The 15161-nt window shown below is 37.5% G+C and overlaps 1 protein-coding gene across 2 annotated transcripts in view; it reads left to right on the top strand.

Moving 5' to 3' along the window:
* LOC145981997 (autophagy-related protein 16-1-like) overlaps positions 1–15161 on the top strand; it is a 731341-nt gene that overhangs the window by 36858 nt on the left and 679322 nt on the right. For both annotated transcript variants that reach the window (XM_083115530.1, XM_083115531.1), the window contains exons 7-8: positions 3322–3427; positions 7331–7473. In XM_083115530.1, the coding sequence (XP_082971656.1) occupies positions 3322–3427; positions 7331–7473 (249 nt within the window). The remainder of the gene's footprint in view (positions 1–3321; positions 3428–7330; positions 7474–15161) is intronic.

Here is a 15161-nt window from a genome sequence, read left to right as displayed (position 1 = left end):
GCCAGATACAAAGCAATTGTTATTTTTCAAAAGTGTCCCATTAGCATTACAATTATAGTAGAACCCTGATTTTTACGTAGGTTGTTCAATAAGTTTTGCCTCCTGTGCTATAACTTTTTATTGAGTGAGGGAAGTTGGATGATTTTGCAGTCAAATGAAAGTTTGGAATGTTCTCTCTTAACCTTTTCAGTCCCAAGCATCTCGATCGAGATACCCAAAAGTAAGCCTCACGGTCCCAAGCGTCTCAATCGAGATGCTGTGTCACGGTCGTAGTTTTTAAGTTATAACTTTTCTAGTTTTGGCTAGAATTTCGATTTTTTTTATATATTGTTCCTAACACATCTATTTAACAGAAATGTTTCTTGCACCTTTTTTTTTTCTTCATGAAAATGGAGGTGAAAAGGCGGGAAAAGGGACTTCTCTTTTGAGTTTCTTTTCAAGGTCAAATTTTTGCCGACAAAGGAAGACTGATTATTTTCCTGTAGTTTACGGTTATTACAAGCATAAGAAAACAGTTTTTTCTTTGTGACGTTTCAGGAGAACACACGCTCCTTTCATCAGACATTTAAAGGAAGACTGGCTTTGTTGTTCTAAAGCAATGCTTTTCACTCCCGCCTGTGAACTGCATTCGAAGGAAGCTTGTTTATCAGTATCTGATGTCAAAATGAAAGTTTTCCGTGAGGGTGCAAGCAGGGAGTGGGGGAGGGGGAAGACTGGTTGTTGAATCTGCGTTGTGAGAATGGAATTTCGAAGCGCGCTGAAGGAAACCTTTGTTTTTTTAGCACAATTGTCCACAAGTTGCGACAGGGGTTACCCTGCATTATCTAAAAATAGAATTTGAAGCAGCTGCAAGAATCGGTGCTCATTTTTCACTGCGTTCTAGCTTTTCGTCCGTGAATGTTGTGCGTAGGTGTCGTTTTGTGCCCAAGTGCATTTTTTTTAAAAAAAAACTATTTTCCGGGGATTTCCCCCTTTTCCCCCTCCATATATATGCCGAATGTGCATAAATTATATATCGTCTGAATCTGTGATTCATTCTGCATACAACGGTATATCGTTCATATCTCCAGGGTAAATAGTCTCTGAGCTAAAGTCATTTCAAGGTACCGCTGCATTTTGAAGCTTGAATCAGTGGCATGCCGGCCATTCCTTTTGGGGGTACAACTCAAGTTACATTGGTCATATGATAATGGAAATATTTTTGTGTTCCTTATATGTCAGCGATCATTTCCATGTGCATGTCGACACTGTCATGTACTTTTTTTTTGGGGGGGGGGGGTGGGGGAACAATTTTTTTTACGAAGTTTTGGAATTTTGAGAGTTAGCCCCCTCCCCCACCAGCCCCCTCCCCCACCACATATATGCCGAATTTGCATAAATTTCATATAGTCTGAATCTCTGGTTCATTCCGCGTACAACGGTATATCACTCATCTCTCTAGGGCAATTAGTCTCCGATCTACACTCATTTAATTGAAACTCTGCATTTTGCTCAAAATTGGCTCGGGACAGAGAGGCTTACTTGTGAAAATGGCCTTGGGACTGAAAAGGTTAAATGGTAACATCACTTTTTGATGTAGTCCCCACCAGCGTTGATACACTTACGCCATTGGTGTACTAGTTTATGCATTCCATCAGAGAAAAATGAGATTGGCTATCGTTTGTCAGCTGAAGAAGAACCAACTTGGAACAATTTTTTTTTAACCCAAGGCCATCCCTGATGATGTGATTCACTATTCCAAGTGACATGCACAGAATATCTAAGATCACCCTCTGCTTAATGCAGTGTTTACCACGAAACCGTTTGTCAACACACGCCACCATCTCTCGTCGATTGAATTCAAAGACAGGACATTCACTGCAGTGCTTGTCTTTCAAAGTGGCCATGGCCGGGTTGTTCATGTGTGCAGTCTGAACTCATCTCCTGACCATGCAAACGTGAATGCTTGGGTCCCCACATACCGTATGCATCCGACAGTGGATTTCAATATGTGGAACATCTTACGCAGCCAGAAATTCAATCCCAGCACGCTGCTTGAACCGTACGTCCATGTAGTCCGACATCTTTCAAGCTACTGCTCCAACGTCAGACACACTAGCTCAAACAGAAAACATCCAAATTTTTATTTAAATATAAAATCATAAACTACCCTCACTCAAAAGAAAAAGTTATAGACCAGGAGGCAAAACTTACTGAACAACCCACATACATTTTCCTACATTATGCATTCAATCTTTGCATTCCGAATACAGCAAAATGCTATAAAATTTTCCCGGATTTTACATTTTCCCGCATTTTGCGTTCTTTCACCTTCCCTGAAAAACGTAGAATCGAGTTTCCACTGTAATATCAAAATAGTGGAATTTTTCACTAAGTTACATGTTATATTTATACATATATGCGATAGGCATTTTTTCTGCAGTTTTTACAATTAACTAACCTTCCCTCTAAGTCTTGTAAGCTGCTCCCCTCAACTCTTGTTTTTCTGTCGCTACAGAGGTTCAGTTTGCTTCATGCAGGGAAACTACATGGACTCCTCTAGAGATATCTACAGTCTGTTCCCAAGTGTCTGTGGAGCAAGGCCATGCATAACAGTAGAGAGGGAGAGAATGCAAGCGGGTAAAGCAAAGCAGTGCATGCTGCTGCAAATGGCTGGTAGCTACAGTCACGTTGTCCCTTTGAAGCAACTCCCCTCCCCCTCTTGCATTCATTGGTCAAGGCCTGTCGAGTCTCTTGTGCACAAGACTTGTATTCATTTTCTTGTTCCACAGACTCCTGGGACAAGTATATATTATTTGGATAAGATAAAACATCTTGAACAGCTTTGAGACCAAAGTTACAAAGCAACACAGGACATAGGGGTTTCTCACTGAAGTGACACGGGCTCCTCTGATCTTAAAGAAGCATCGACTGTGCTTGCATCCAAGTAATACGTGTAGCATGTCATATCACTCTCATACGAAAGGTTGCATTTATCTCTAAGGGTTCATTTCCAGTGACACATGTCACTTGCCACTTCAGTCTGGAAGCTGCATTAATCTTCCATTTAAAATTTTTTGTTGCAGTAATAAAATAATTTTCACATAGCTACAAAATACAAATCTCAAATTGCATATTTTGCATAATTTTCATGATATTTGAACTCTACAAAAATACCAAATAGCATTTTGTGCACTCTGTGGAATGACCAAACTTTGCAAAAGTATTACAGGTGTTTGATACTGATTTATCAGTATTGGTTGAGTCCTAATTATTAGAAATTGTAATTATGATAAAATCTTATTATAAATTTATTACATAATATGAAATGTTTATTTACAGGATGCTCATGAGGGTGAAGTTAATGCAGTTAAATGGAGTCCTGTAGGCAGGCTAATGGCCACAGGTGGTGCTGATAGGAAAGTGAAACTCTGGGATATTAGTAAAGGTGAAAATTTTATTTAGTTATTTCGTGTGTTCTAAAGGGATGTAAGGGGTGATTCGTTCTCGAAACATCAAAATGTCAACTTCTCTTCCACATAGTACACTCTACACTGCATTTTGCAGACAAACGAGACTCTCGTCTTTGGATTCACAGCCAGTATTTTCTATGGTGCTTGTGTTGTGTTATCCACACTTGTTTGTGATGTCCCTTGATCCAACTTGTCTTATCATTTATTCTCATCCTTGCGTTTAGCCAAAAGTGGCAGATAACAGAAGTAAAATAAATCTATCAATCAATTGTGTGTTGTAAAGCTGCCATATTAGCCTCTTTGTCAGAATAATCAATGTAATGTGGTAGGAAGCCTTAGATGCCAGGTTCAAACCTTGGCTAAGTCATGGATATATCATTTAGTTTGTCCCTTCACCCATAACATAAAATATCAACTAGTCGTCCTCAACCTTTGTGAGCCTGCAGCCTGGTAAATTCATTTTTTTAGAAATCAATGTCCCGATCCTAATAATTTTAGTCTTAAATAGATTTCTAATTTTTTAAAAACTTTGTACGGCAATTAATATGTATCCTTGAAATTTAATTTTAATAAATAAATTATGCCATAATCATAGACAGCAATTCAATAACATCTACGCTTGTTGACAAATGTAAAATTTGGTTTCAATTAGTCGACAATGACTAGATTATGATTAAATTAATTTGGTAAGTGCTGGTATTCATTGGCATGTTCCATTTCAGACACTAGAAAATTCAAATTAATCAGAATATTTGTTAATGAAAATTGCTACTCAAACTATATTGACCGTGGTGTCCATCTGTCAGCCTCCAAATTTGGAGACTAGAAGCAACATTCACCTTGGGTAGATCGTTTGATCCATCACTGTCACTCTCACTAAAGCATGTCCTGTTATCACAGTGGAACCCAAACTAAACAGCTCGGCCTGCAAGTGGTGAACTTCAGGAGAAACGCTTGTGGTCCGGTATAATTGATGTTACTGGCCTGCAGCCTGGTGGTTGAGAAACAACATAAAATAACCAAAACGGAAAGAATTGAAAAGTGTTCATGTGGGATTATGTAAGATAAGGTAAAGTGCCCTGTGCACATTGCATCATGGCTTGATGGCATGGCACATAGGGGAACGTGGTCATTTTAGGAGGTGATGTGATCAGCACTATGCTCTGGCTACCTTTACCTGTCAGGTAATTTATTAGAGGCTGGGTGATGCACAAAGCTGCATCACAAAAACATTCTAATCTTAGATCACCCACCCCAGGAATGCCATGCAGGGACCCTGAGTCTCCTGCATGGCCAATCAGACACCCTATCAACTAGACAAACAGTTGCCCAAAACTTAATATAATTCATAAACAAAAGTTCCTGTCTGAGATTGTTACAGAGATATCCATAACTTTACTTTTGTATCTAAAGTAGGAAATACAGAATATAAAAAGACGTTAAAAAATTAACGTTAAAAACTGTAGTTACGTATGAACTACATTTCGGAGACTAACTATCCCCTTCTTTAGGTTCGTATGAAAAAACTAGGTATTTAGCATAGTACCACATCGAAATGTAATAAAAGGATTGTGGACAAGGGTTGGTGTGGATACATTTAAGATATTATATCCTCGCCCCAGATGTATATAAAAAGCTTGTCGTTCACTAAAAACTTTTTAGACACTAAAAACTTTTTAGTGAACAACGAGTTTTTTATATACGTCTGGGGCAGGGCTATAATATCTTAAATGTATCCACACCAACCCTTGTCCATAATCCTTTTATTACATTTCGTTTTTCGTGAACGACGAGCTTTTTATATACGTCTGGGGTGGGGATATAATATCTTAAATGTATCCACAACAAACCTTGTCCACAATCCTTTTATTACATTTCGACGTGGTACTATGCTAAATACCTACTTTTTTCATACGAACCTGAAGAAGGGGATAGTTACTCTCCGAAACGTAGTTCTAAAGAAAGAAAAATAGGAACAACGTACTTGCATACGTAAGTACAGTTTTTAACGTCTTTTTATATTCTGGGATTGTGAGTAATATGCACCAAACCTACAAAATGCCGTACGAAATACAGTGGAACCCTGATTTTACGTCTCCCCGTTTTATATTTTCGTGCATTATACATTCAATCTTCATGGCCCCAATAGAGCAAAATGCTCTAAATTTTTCCAGATTTTACATTTTATCTGCATTTTAAGTTTTTTCACACCAGTTCCCTGAGACACACAAAATCAAGGTTCCACTGTATGTTAATGACAACATTCCCGTTTTCTTTTGTTTTTTTGCCACATTTTGTTCTATTTTGACCTGTACACTTTTGGAAGCTGCAGAGGTACTAAGAAATACAAGGCGCATTTCAAATGAAAGGGCCAATTCATTATTATAAAACAACAAAATACGTTTTTCTTGTTTGTACGTATTGCTTGCATTGGAGAATTATTTCTCTTATAGTCTATGGTTATTACAACGAAAAACTGTTTTTGTGCTTGTAATAACTATAGACTACAAGAGAAATAAGAAAAGAACTGTAGCAACACTGTATTAGTGGTTACAAAATTGTACATATCTACTTCATTTTTAAAGTCACCATTATTTTCCAAGCACTTTTGGTACCGTCGAATAAGAATTTTCATACTCTCTCTCCGTGGAAGTTCACCGGCAGGGAGTTCAGCCAATGCAACACTTCCGTTTTCAACACCTCAGTTTCTTCAAATTGTTCACTTTTTGAGGTCTAGGAAGAGGTGATAGTCACCACGTCCAAGGTCCAGACTGTAAGGGGAGTGATCAAAAAGTTCCCCTCCGAATCTCTGAATTGTCTAGAGTGAGGGCAACAGTGCATGGTTTAGTGTTTTCATGGATAAAAACAGTTCCTGACTGCAGCGTTGCATGTCGTTGATTTTGTATGGCATGTCTTGATCTGATAGTGTTTCACACTACGCCTACGATGTTTTTTCAGTATTCATGAAATTCACCAAAGTACACCTTGTTTCTTCCAGAAAGCAACTGTCATAACTTTTTGTGCAGATGTAGTTTGCTTGAACATTTTTGCCTTTGGTGGGTGTGAATGTACAACACCATTACTGTACTTTTCTTTCACTCGTTACACTCGCACCATACACTTCACACAATTCTCGGCGAATTTTGGCTGCATTATCACCTTTGGTGTTAAGAAATCGAATCACAGACAGTATTTCTCATCTGGTGTGATTGTATAATACTGCAGCTATTTTAACATATTGTAACTCACAAGTAACTAACAGCTGACTAGAGAAGATATTATTGTTGGGTCGCCAACGGACCAGTTGATGTTACTGCGCAGGGGAGAACCGATCAATGTTGCCAGTCACTTTTTGTAAATAATTGGCTCTTATTTTTTAATGCACCTTGTATTTTAATTGTTTGTAATGTCAGTCAGTCAGTCAGTAATGTCAAGGACAACTTCCCTCCAGGAATTTTGTATCCCAATGCTTAAAGGAGTCAGGTGGATTAACCCCAAGCTATCCTTGAAAATTGTGTTGAACTGCAATAACAGACATTGTTTTCACGTATTCTACCACACATGTCTTCTGTTTGGTTGTACCATTTTGCAAAAATTGCATGCATGCGCAGTGTGTAAATTTTAGGCAAAACTTTCAATTAATTGCAGTCTGTGCTTGATACATGCCATGACACACATTAGGTTTGAACGGAACACACTGTATAAATATGTGGTAGACTTAATGTATGTATGTAGTATTTATTATAAGAATTATCTTAGCATGAGACCTAAGTTTTATGTTCTAGCATTATAGGTCTCCTAGAAGTAAGAAGTTTTAATGCATTAAATAATTTTCTTCGGTAAGAGGAAAAATAAATGTCCTTTTAATTTTCCCTTAGGCACTTACGAAAGTAAGGGAATGCTCGTGGGAAGTAACGCAGGAGTAATGTCTGTGGATTTCGATTCAATGGGGACCATGATCTTGGGAGCATCAAATGACTTTGCGAGCCGAGTGTGGACTGTGGAGGACCAGCGAGTTAGGGTAAGATTTATTATTATTATTATTATTTGTAGTGCTGAGCTGATACCCAAACCATTTATCAGTATTTTCTAGTATGAGAAGTCCTGGCAGACAGAAGATCTACCAATGGTATACTGGTTTCAGTGTGTGGGTATCTGATCATTGCATTAAGTCACATGCACAGAAAGAAATTCTATAATTAATTGCAGTTACAGGTGTGTGCAACATTTTAGACAGCAGTCAACAGTATAGTTCTCAACCTTTTTAAACGTCTTCTGTTTCTCCCATCGGAGAGAAAACCACAACATAAAACTTGGTGTGTTACACACAGACAAAGAAAGGCTGGTTTAGAGTTTCCAAGCTTCTTGCCACTCCCCTTTCCTAAAACAATGCAAGGGGAGGGTGACAGAGGTGGCTGTTCTTCCCCTGTTTCCTTGAGCGATTTTTTGAGGGTTGCGAAAGATTCAGTCTAACCTTCATTCCGTAATCCCTCCCTCCTATACATGCTGCTGGGCAATGCGGTGACCATACTCAAAGGTAGGCTGACTGCTGACCGGGGAGAGGAGGGAAAAGATGTGGCAACGCTTTCGACTGTCAGCCATGGCACACACTGTTGTTTTGGCAGGAATAGGGATGGGGTAAGGACACTTATCCATGGCAAAAAATATTACGGAGCCATTCACACACACTAATTTAATTACATTATACTTGTCCAAATATTATGGTACTAGTTTGAATTCAGTGGGAGATGTTCTTCAGCTATTTTCTATTATTTCTATAGACTTTTCATATTCTATTACTTGTCAGTTTCCACATATCTAAGTTTGAGAAAATGTCTGCACTTGAGACTTTATATTGTCGCTTATCTGACATAGGGACATAAGCACAATTTGTAAGTTGATTTTATACTATTTTGTATCAGGCATATTGGCATAAACACCAAATGTGAGAAAATACTGATTTTCTTTCACTTGTCAATTTTAGAAACACAAGCTACGAGGGGCTTTAAATATGCTCTAATCCTTATTTCATTTTGTGCATTATGCTAAATTTCTTGCACTGATCTTTGGTCCATCAGAAATTTTACCTCTTCAGATTCTATTAAATCTTTTAGTAACTTGTGCACCGAGTTGTACTGTTTCTTATATATATCTCTAATATGATCTGCTAGTAGTCCAGAATAAATTAATTTGAACTAATTGTTAATCCTCATTGCGAGGTCTAATTTAAAAGTAAGAGTTTGCTTGCCACTCAGAGATGAGGAAGCAGGCTCATCTTCCTAATGTAACCTATATCTATTCTCTATTTGGAACTGATTAAGAGATCCAATGAACTCTTCAACTAGCTGCATTTTCAAATTATCATAGTTGATGTGCCTATTTCTTGCTAACTGAGTGAACGCTTCGTACCAATGCAATGTCATCCCACTTAATAAAACTGGGAACATAAGCCTTTTACTTTCTTTGTTCCACTCTTTAAGTATTGTGACACACTCAAACCTCTCTTCAAATTTGGACACATCTTCCCCTGACGTACCCTGAAATTGATACTCTCAAGGAGAGGAGGGTGTACAAATGTCTTTTGAGCCATTACGCCCAACATCATTTGTACCATGCTATCGCTGGTGGTACCTGATTGTAATAGTCTGGCCTGTCTGTGTGTCACCACACAACTGCTGTGAGGTGAAGATGTGGCATGGGGCCCCTCTTCGCTGGATGGTAAAACAACATTCTCAGCCAGTTCCCTTAATGTTTCGAGGGTTGAATTTAATTCGGTTTCAATGTTGAGTATCGACATAAAATATCACTGCCAGCGATTTATTTGAAATATTCCCACAAGAATTGGATGGGATACTCATTCTGATAAATGATTATCATAGCCGGGTCTGATAGTGCTCGTAGTGATTTTATATACACATAGACATAATATGGACAATACAGACATCAGTGCACCTTGAAAATAATGTCATTTAAATGTTCTCCTTCTGCTTGGATGCACTGTTCCAGGCGATACAGGAAGGCTTTCATGATGTGCACCTCAACATCACCCGTGACTCTCCACTGTCTAACCCACCTCAGAATACTGTGTGTCTCTGGAACAGGTGCATAGCAATCTTCATTGTTCCACCGCAGTGCCTGGTGCCTGCTTGCTCGAAGGCCGCGTCTGCACTGGCCAACGCCCCATTGTATACTAATTACCTGACTTCCAACTCTCCATAGATGTAGCTATGCCACACATGTGCATTCTGGGAGAGTTGCCATTTCAAATTGGTAGATACAATATGTATAGGGTTACCAGATCGTCATAAGGGAAATGTAGGACATAATGTTCCAAAATGTAGGACTTTAAGTCCTAGGACACAAAACATTTGGAATAAACAATACACATTTCTTGAACATGTTAGAAAGTAATTTAAAATTAACACTTTTCAGCTTTAAGAAAATACGATTTCATAATGAATTCTTAAATGGAAAATTTTCAAATTTGCAATCAATTCTAACCAATACCCAGTGGCGGCTGGTGGTCTGGATCTATGGGTGTGCACCTCAGCCTTGCGCTCAGAAGAAGTGTTTATTTATTTATTAAAGAAATGATGCAGTAGTATGCCAATGATGCATTATATACATACATACATTAAATAAATACATTATAAACACATTTTGTGCATTACATATATTTGTGCATTATACTTGTTCATTACATATATTTGTGCATAAGATAAATTGTTTCACTAATTACTATTCAGATGAACCCCTCACTCCTTTCTCCACTGACCCAGTAAGGCTCTTCTGAATGATTGAAGTGCCAGACTGTTTATATCAACGTTTGGATCATTTGCTACCACTTCATTATAAGTTTTACCCATTTTTCACATCAGAGATATCTTTGCAAAGTTTGTTCTAGAATTTGGTACATGAAACCCACGTTTCGGTCTGGTTCTCATGTGAGGTACACGATATTGTAATGCAGCTAATAAACCCATAGTCTATTTTGTTGTTTACAATTTTATATAGTGTGCTCATCAAATTAAGATTAAACCTTTCTTCAATTTTTTCAATGTTAAACTGCGATACAAGCTCAGTGTACGGAGTGAATTTAGGGTACACTTTGTCTTCTTTGTACTTTATGTACCTCAAGAATTTGGACTGAATCATTTCTGTTTCCCTCATATGTTTTTTGTCCAAGGGTTGTCATATTACCGATGCATATTCTACGAGTGAACGTACTAGGGAGACATACAAAGTTATTAATATTGATGTACTTTCCAGATCTTCCGCACATCTTTTTATGAATCCTAATTTCTTATACGCTTGATTAACGACATGATGGATATGCTCTTTAAGACATAGGTTTTCGTCATATGTGACACCAAGATCCATGAATTTAGTGACACTTGTTATTGTTTTCCTCCCATCTGATACTGGAAGTTTCTTATTGTTTGAGCGTTTGTTATAGACATTACCTGACATTTATCAAGATTAAATAAAAGTCTGTTATTTTTGCTCTCTGTAGTAAAATATATTTACGTCTGCCTGCAAGTCAAGGCTGTCTTCGTCAGAACAAATTTTCTAAATATTTTTACATCATCAGCAAATATCAGGCAAAGCGATTTCGTAATAATTTTCAGGAGGTCGTTAATAGTGTGTTGTCACCCCCACCAATTTTTTGTGGGAAGTAAGTCCGAAAGCCCACTGATCCAAGCCATAAGAACCTTACTGTTTTCTCTACTCGCTGCTGAAAACAGCACCAGGAGATGGTTCAACAGTTACGAATGTGAACGAGGGAGAAACTCAAGACACACTGAAGTAAGGAAGTAAATGGAAGGTGATGTGGCCTGGGAACATTTGATGTTTTGAAGAAATGACATTTAATGAATAAACATAATAAAAATTAATGGCATTACATATTTATTTGGGTGTGCACGTGCGACTGTGCAAATAGACAGCAGCCGCTACTGCCAATACCTCTCTTTTTAACCCATGTTTTAACTAGTACTTCTCAGAGGAGTAAATTTTTATAAAACTTTCAGGTTTAGTAAAAATGTATTTATGAGAGACTAAACAGTAAAACTTTTGACACTATACTGAACCAGTACCAAACTTTTTACATACTTTTATTTAAAAAAAATCTCTCTCTTGAGTCTGTTTTGCTGATGCATGGGCATAATTTTGGGCCTAACTTTGGGGGGGGGGGCAGAATCGAACTTGGGCCAAACTTGAGGGGGGGCGGGGGCAAATGGAATTTGGGGGCTAACTTTTTGGGGGCAGGATCAAACTTGGAGCCTAACTTTGGGAGGCAGAATCTGAAAATTTACACCTCATAAAATTTGAGATGTTATTTTAAGTCTCAACTGTATGCACAGATAACCATCCCCTAAAAAAGCATCCAGAACTATTTTCCTATATAATTGTTACATTTGAGAAATAAAAAAAATACTACTCTTTATATATCTGTTCTACAGGCGGCAGGAGGTTAAAAAAATAGTAAATCTGGATTGGGGAGGGGGCTAGTGTCCTCCCCCCTGCTTAACAATTCATTGAATAGGAATTGGAAACACCTTGTTCCATCAGTATAAACCCCAAAGCAAGAATTTCCGCTCAGGCACTGAACAGTGACATCATCAGAATGCGGCCCCAAAACTTTGTTCATTCATTTTTTCCATTTTTGTTCTAGCAGGACAAACTTTTATTTTCCTTTCGGGCAATTACTGGATCAAAATAAATTTGGGAGTAACTTGCATGATTTCTTTGTTCAAATGATACACGTATTTTCGTAATTAATATTATGTGATGCTCAAAATGTAGGACATTTATGATATTTTTCAAATTCCTCCCAGATGCCAGACATAAAACTAAAATGTAGGACATGTCCGGGAAAATCTGACATCTGGTAACCCTAAATATGTACCGCTCTGTATGTTCATAGGCCAATATAGACCAAAATCATCATAACAGATTCATGTGTATTGAAGGAGTAGCTTTTTCTGTAGATGTTTATATTCACTGCACATGTCCCATTGTATTGATGAGGCAGATAATGCTTGATGTATATGACTTAAAGTTGTTTTTTTTTCACATGTGATAAGAGCAATGTGAAGATATACACGGTCCAGATTTATCTGACATTCATGCCTTATATTGAATATATGTAACTATATGTTCTCAGTAACATACGTTTTACCAAACAAATTAGGTTGTAAGCATTGGATAGAATTATTGATTTACGTACAAACTGAGATGTATATTTGGAGGTACCTTTCTGCATAAAATATATTTGTGTATTAAGTACGGATTCTTATATTATTTTGGTATATAAATTGTTGTATAGATGTCAGAAAATGTGTGATTTCTTCTGTTGCTGTATGTTACCAATTGCAAGCTAAGTGACTAACCAATAATCTGCAGGAATTATGCATTTTCCTGGCCTGCAGGATCTATCCTTGCATTGCTTCCTGCGAAACAAGGGGTTACGAGTTTAAAGACAAGGGTGTTAGAAATTGTCATTTTGTTATTATGTGTGGATATTTGTACATGTTCAGTTTAGTGCAAAACGTAGGAGGAGAATGAAGTTTGTAAGTTGTGTTCATTGATTGTCACTTTTGTATCAATGGTCTTGTTGATGCAGTGCTTTTTAAGTTTGTATTTGTGTGTGTAAACTGTATGTGCTACCTTTAATACTGAGAATTATTAGCACTAAGAATTCAATGTAAATTTCACATGAACACAGAAGTGAAAAATGGTTAGTAGAAGTCAGTTTTTCTTTCCTGGTCTCTAACTTGTTAGTTTTTTTTAAAAATGATCAGTAAAGTCAATATTAATATTTCTAATAGGGATGGGCCGATATGAAATTTTGGCCGATACCGATAAAGTACCGATATAAAATTTACCGATACCGATAACCGATATTCTACCGATCCGATATAAAATTAGAAATGGTCCTTGAAAAACCTGAAAGGTTCACTGACCTCTTTAAGAAATGTGTGTTTCAAGGTGACTGCAGTGCAAAAGAAGTTGCATATTTAGTCATTTACTTTTTCAGAAAGTAGGGCATGGATATTATCGATTAGAAATTACAACAAAACGCAGAATTTTGCACTAAATTATCAGATAATAATTGATATATCGGATCGGTAAAATAATCGGGAATTTTACCGATAAACGATACACCGATATGCCTATATTGGCAGATACCGATAGAGTACCGATTAATCAGTCCCATCCCAAATTTCTATTGTTCATTACTGCAGTTCGTTAATTTTTGGTTTCATTATTGCATTTTGGGGTACACATGATTACTTCCAGTGGAAGGTTATTTTTTTTTTTTGTTCTGTTAAAACATTAATTTTATCCTAACATAATAATAACTATTATTGTATTGACAAAGCTAAATTATGGAAATGTTTGTTGAGTATGTTGTTTCCTATAAATGCTTAAAAATAACAATGCAGTTTGAGGGCTGTTTTCTTTTCTGCTTCCTGTTATGCGAATTGTAATTTTTTAGAACTCTCAATTATGGAAACCTTCTCTTATTGTCATAAAGATATTAGTTCTGTCGAAAGACATGCACTCACCTTGGCACGTCAAATGATTATTCCAATGTTTCACTAATGTTACTGGACTTCATCAGGAATACAAAACATAAATGCTTAGTGTGGAGGTGGTGGAATTATTTTAGAAAATGTAAAACTGGTATTCATTGGAAGTTTAAAGGTTGTAGAAATAAATAACAACTCGTGGTGTAACACCCCTTGAAGGCCAAGGCATGCCTGCTGACTGCCACCCTCACTCCCACATGCATCAGCAGAGGTGGGTGATCATCCAACCTGTTAACGGAGTGATGTGTGGACAGCATGATGAACCCCCAGTTGTAGGTTTTCCATGACAGGTTTACACTACACATCTATAGCTCCCCAATTTCCTCACAATACTGGGTGGCCGCTGGTCCCATACACTGGCTGAAATCTCGTGAGATAAGTTGCTATGCTTTCCCCCAGAAAACTTGAAGCAATGCATCCCGTAGCCTGACACCTTAGACTGCACGGCCACGGTGTGGGAAATAAGGTGTAGGTACATCTTTTTCTTTATCCTGTGTATGTATGCATCCATTCATACCTACCTATCAATATTTTAGTAACACGACATTGCAATTATGCTATTTTAGTTATGGTAAGGGACTGGACCCTGTATAATGTGACGGGTGCAAAATAGCCCAAGTGGTGACACACCCAAAATTTTAAATTCGAATTCACAAATTCAAATTTAAATTCCGCATCCGTTCATGCACAATCATTACCCTAATAAGTGTCCATGAGAATGCTTTGGAGGGTGAGAGAACCTGTCTTGGTGCATACTGTTGGATAAGAAATACAGTGGAACCCCGATGTACATTTTCTTGCATTATATAGGGTGTAGCATTTTCAACTACCTACTTTTAAAATAACACACACTTTCATAGTAAATTTAACTTTTATTTTAATATTGCAACACATAATTTGTACATTTGGATTCATGTACATTACCTACACTATGTGTGGGAAATAGTGTCCTGCAAATGTGCACCCACATTAGCAATGCATTGTGCCAGATGGCTTCAGATGTTTTGCAAGGTGCGCACCAGCAATCCAGGAGTTATGCTCGCAATTTCTTCTCTGATTTTTGTCTTCAGTTCTCCAACACTGCCCATTCTGATTTTAATAATAAGAATAAAAG

This window comes from Lepisma saccharinum, chromosome 30 (genome assembly GCF_977018435.1).
Source record: "Lepisma saccharinum chromosome 30, izLepSacc3.1, whole genome shotgun sequence".
Classification (NCBI taxonomy): Eukaryota; Metazoa; Arthropoda; class Insecta; order Zygentoma; family Lepismatidae; genus Lepisma; species Lepisma saccharinum.
Note: the sequence above shows the minus strand (reverse complement) of the source record. Positions and strands in the feature narration are given on the sequence as shown.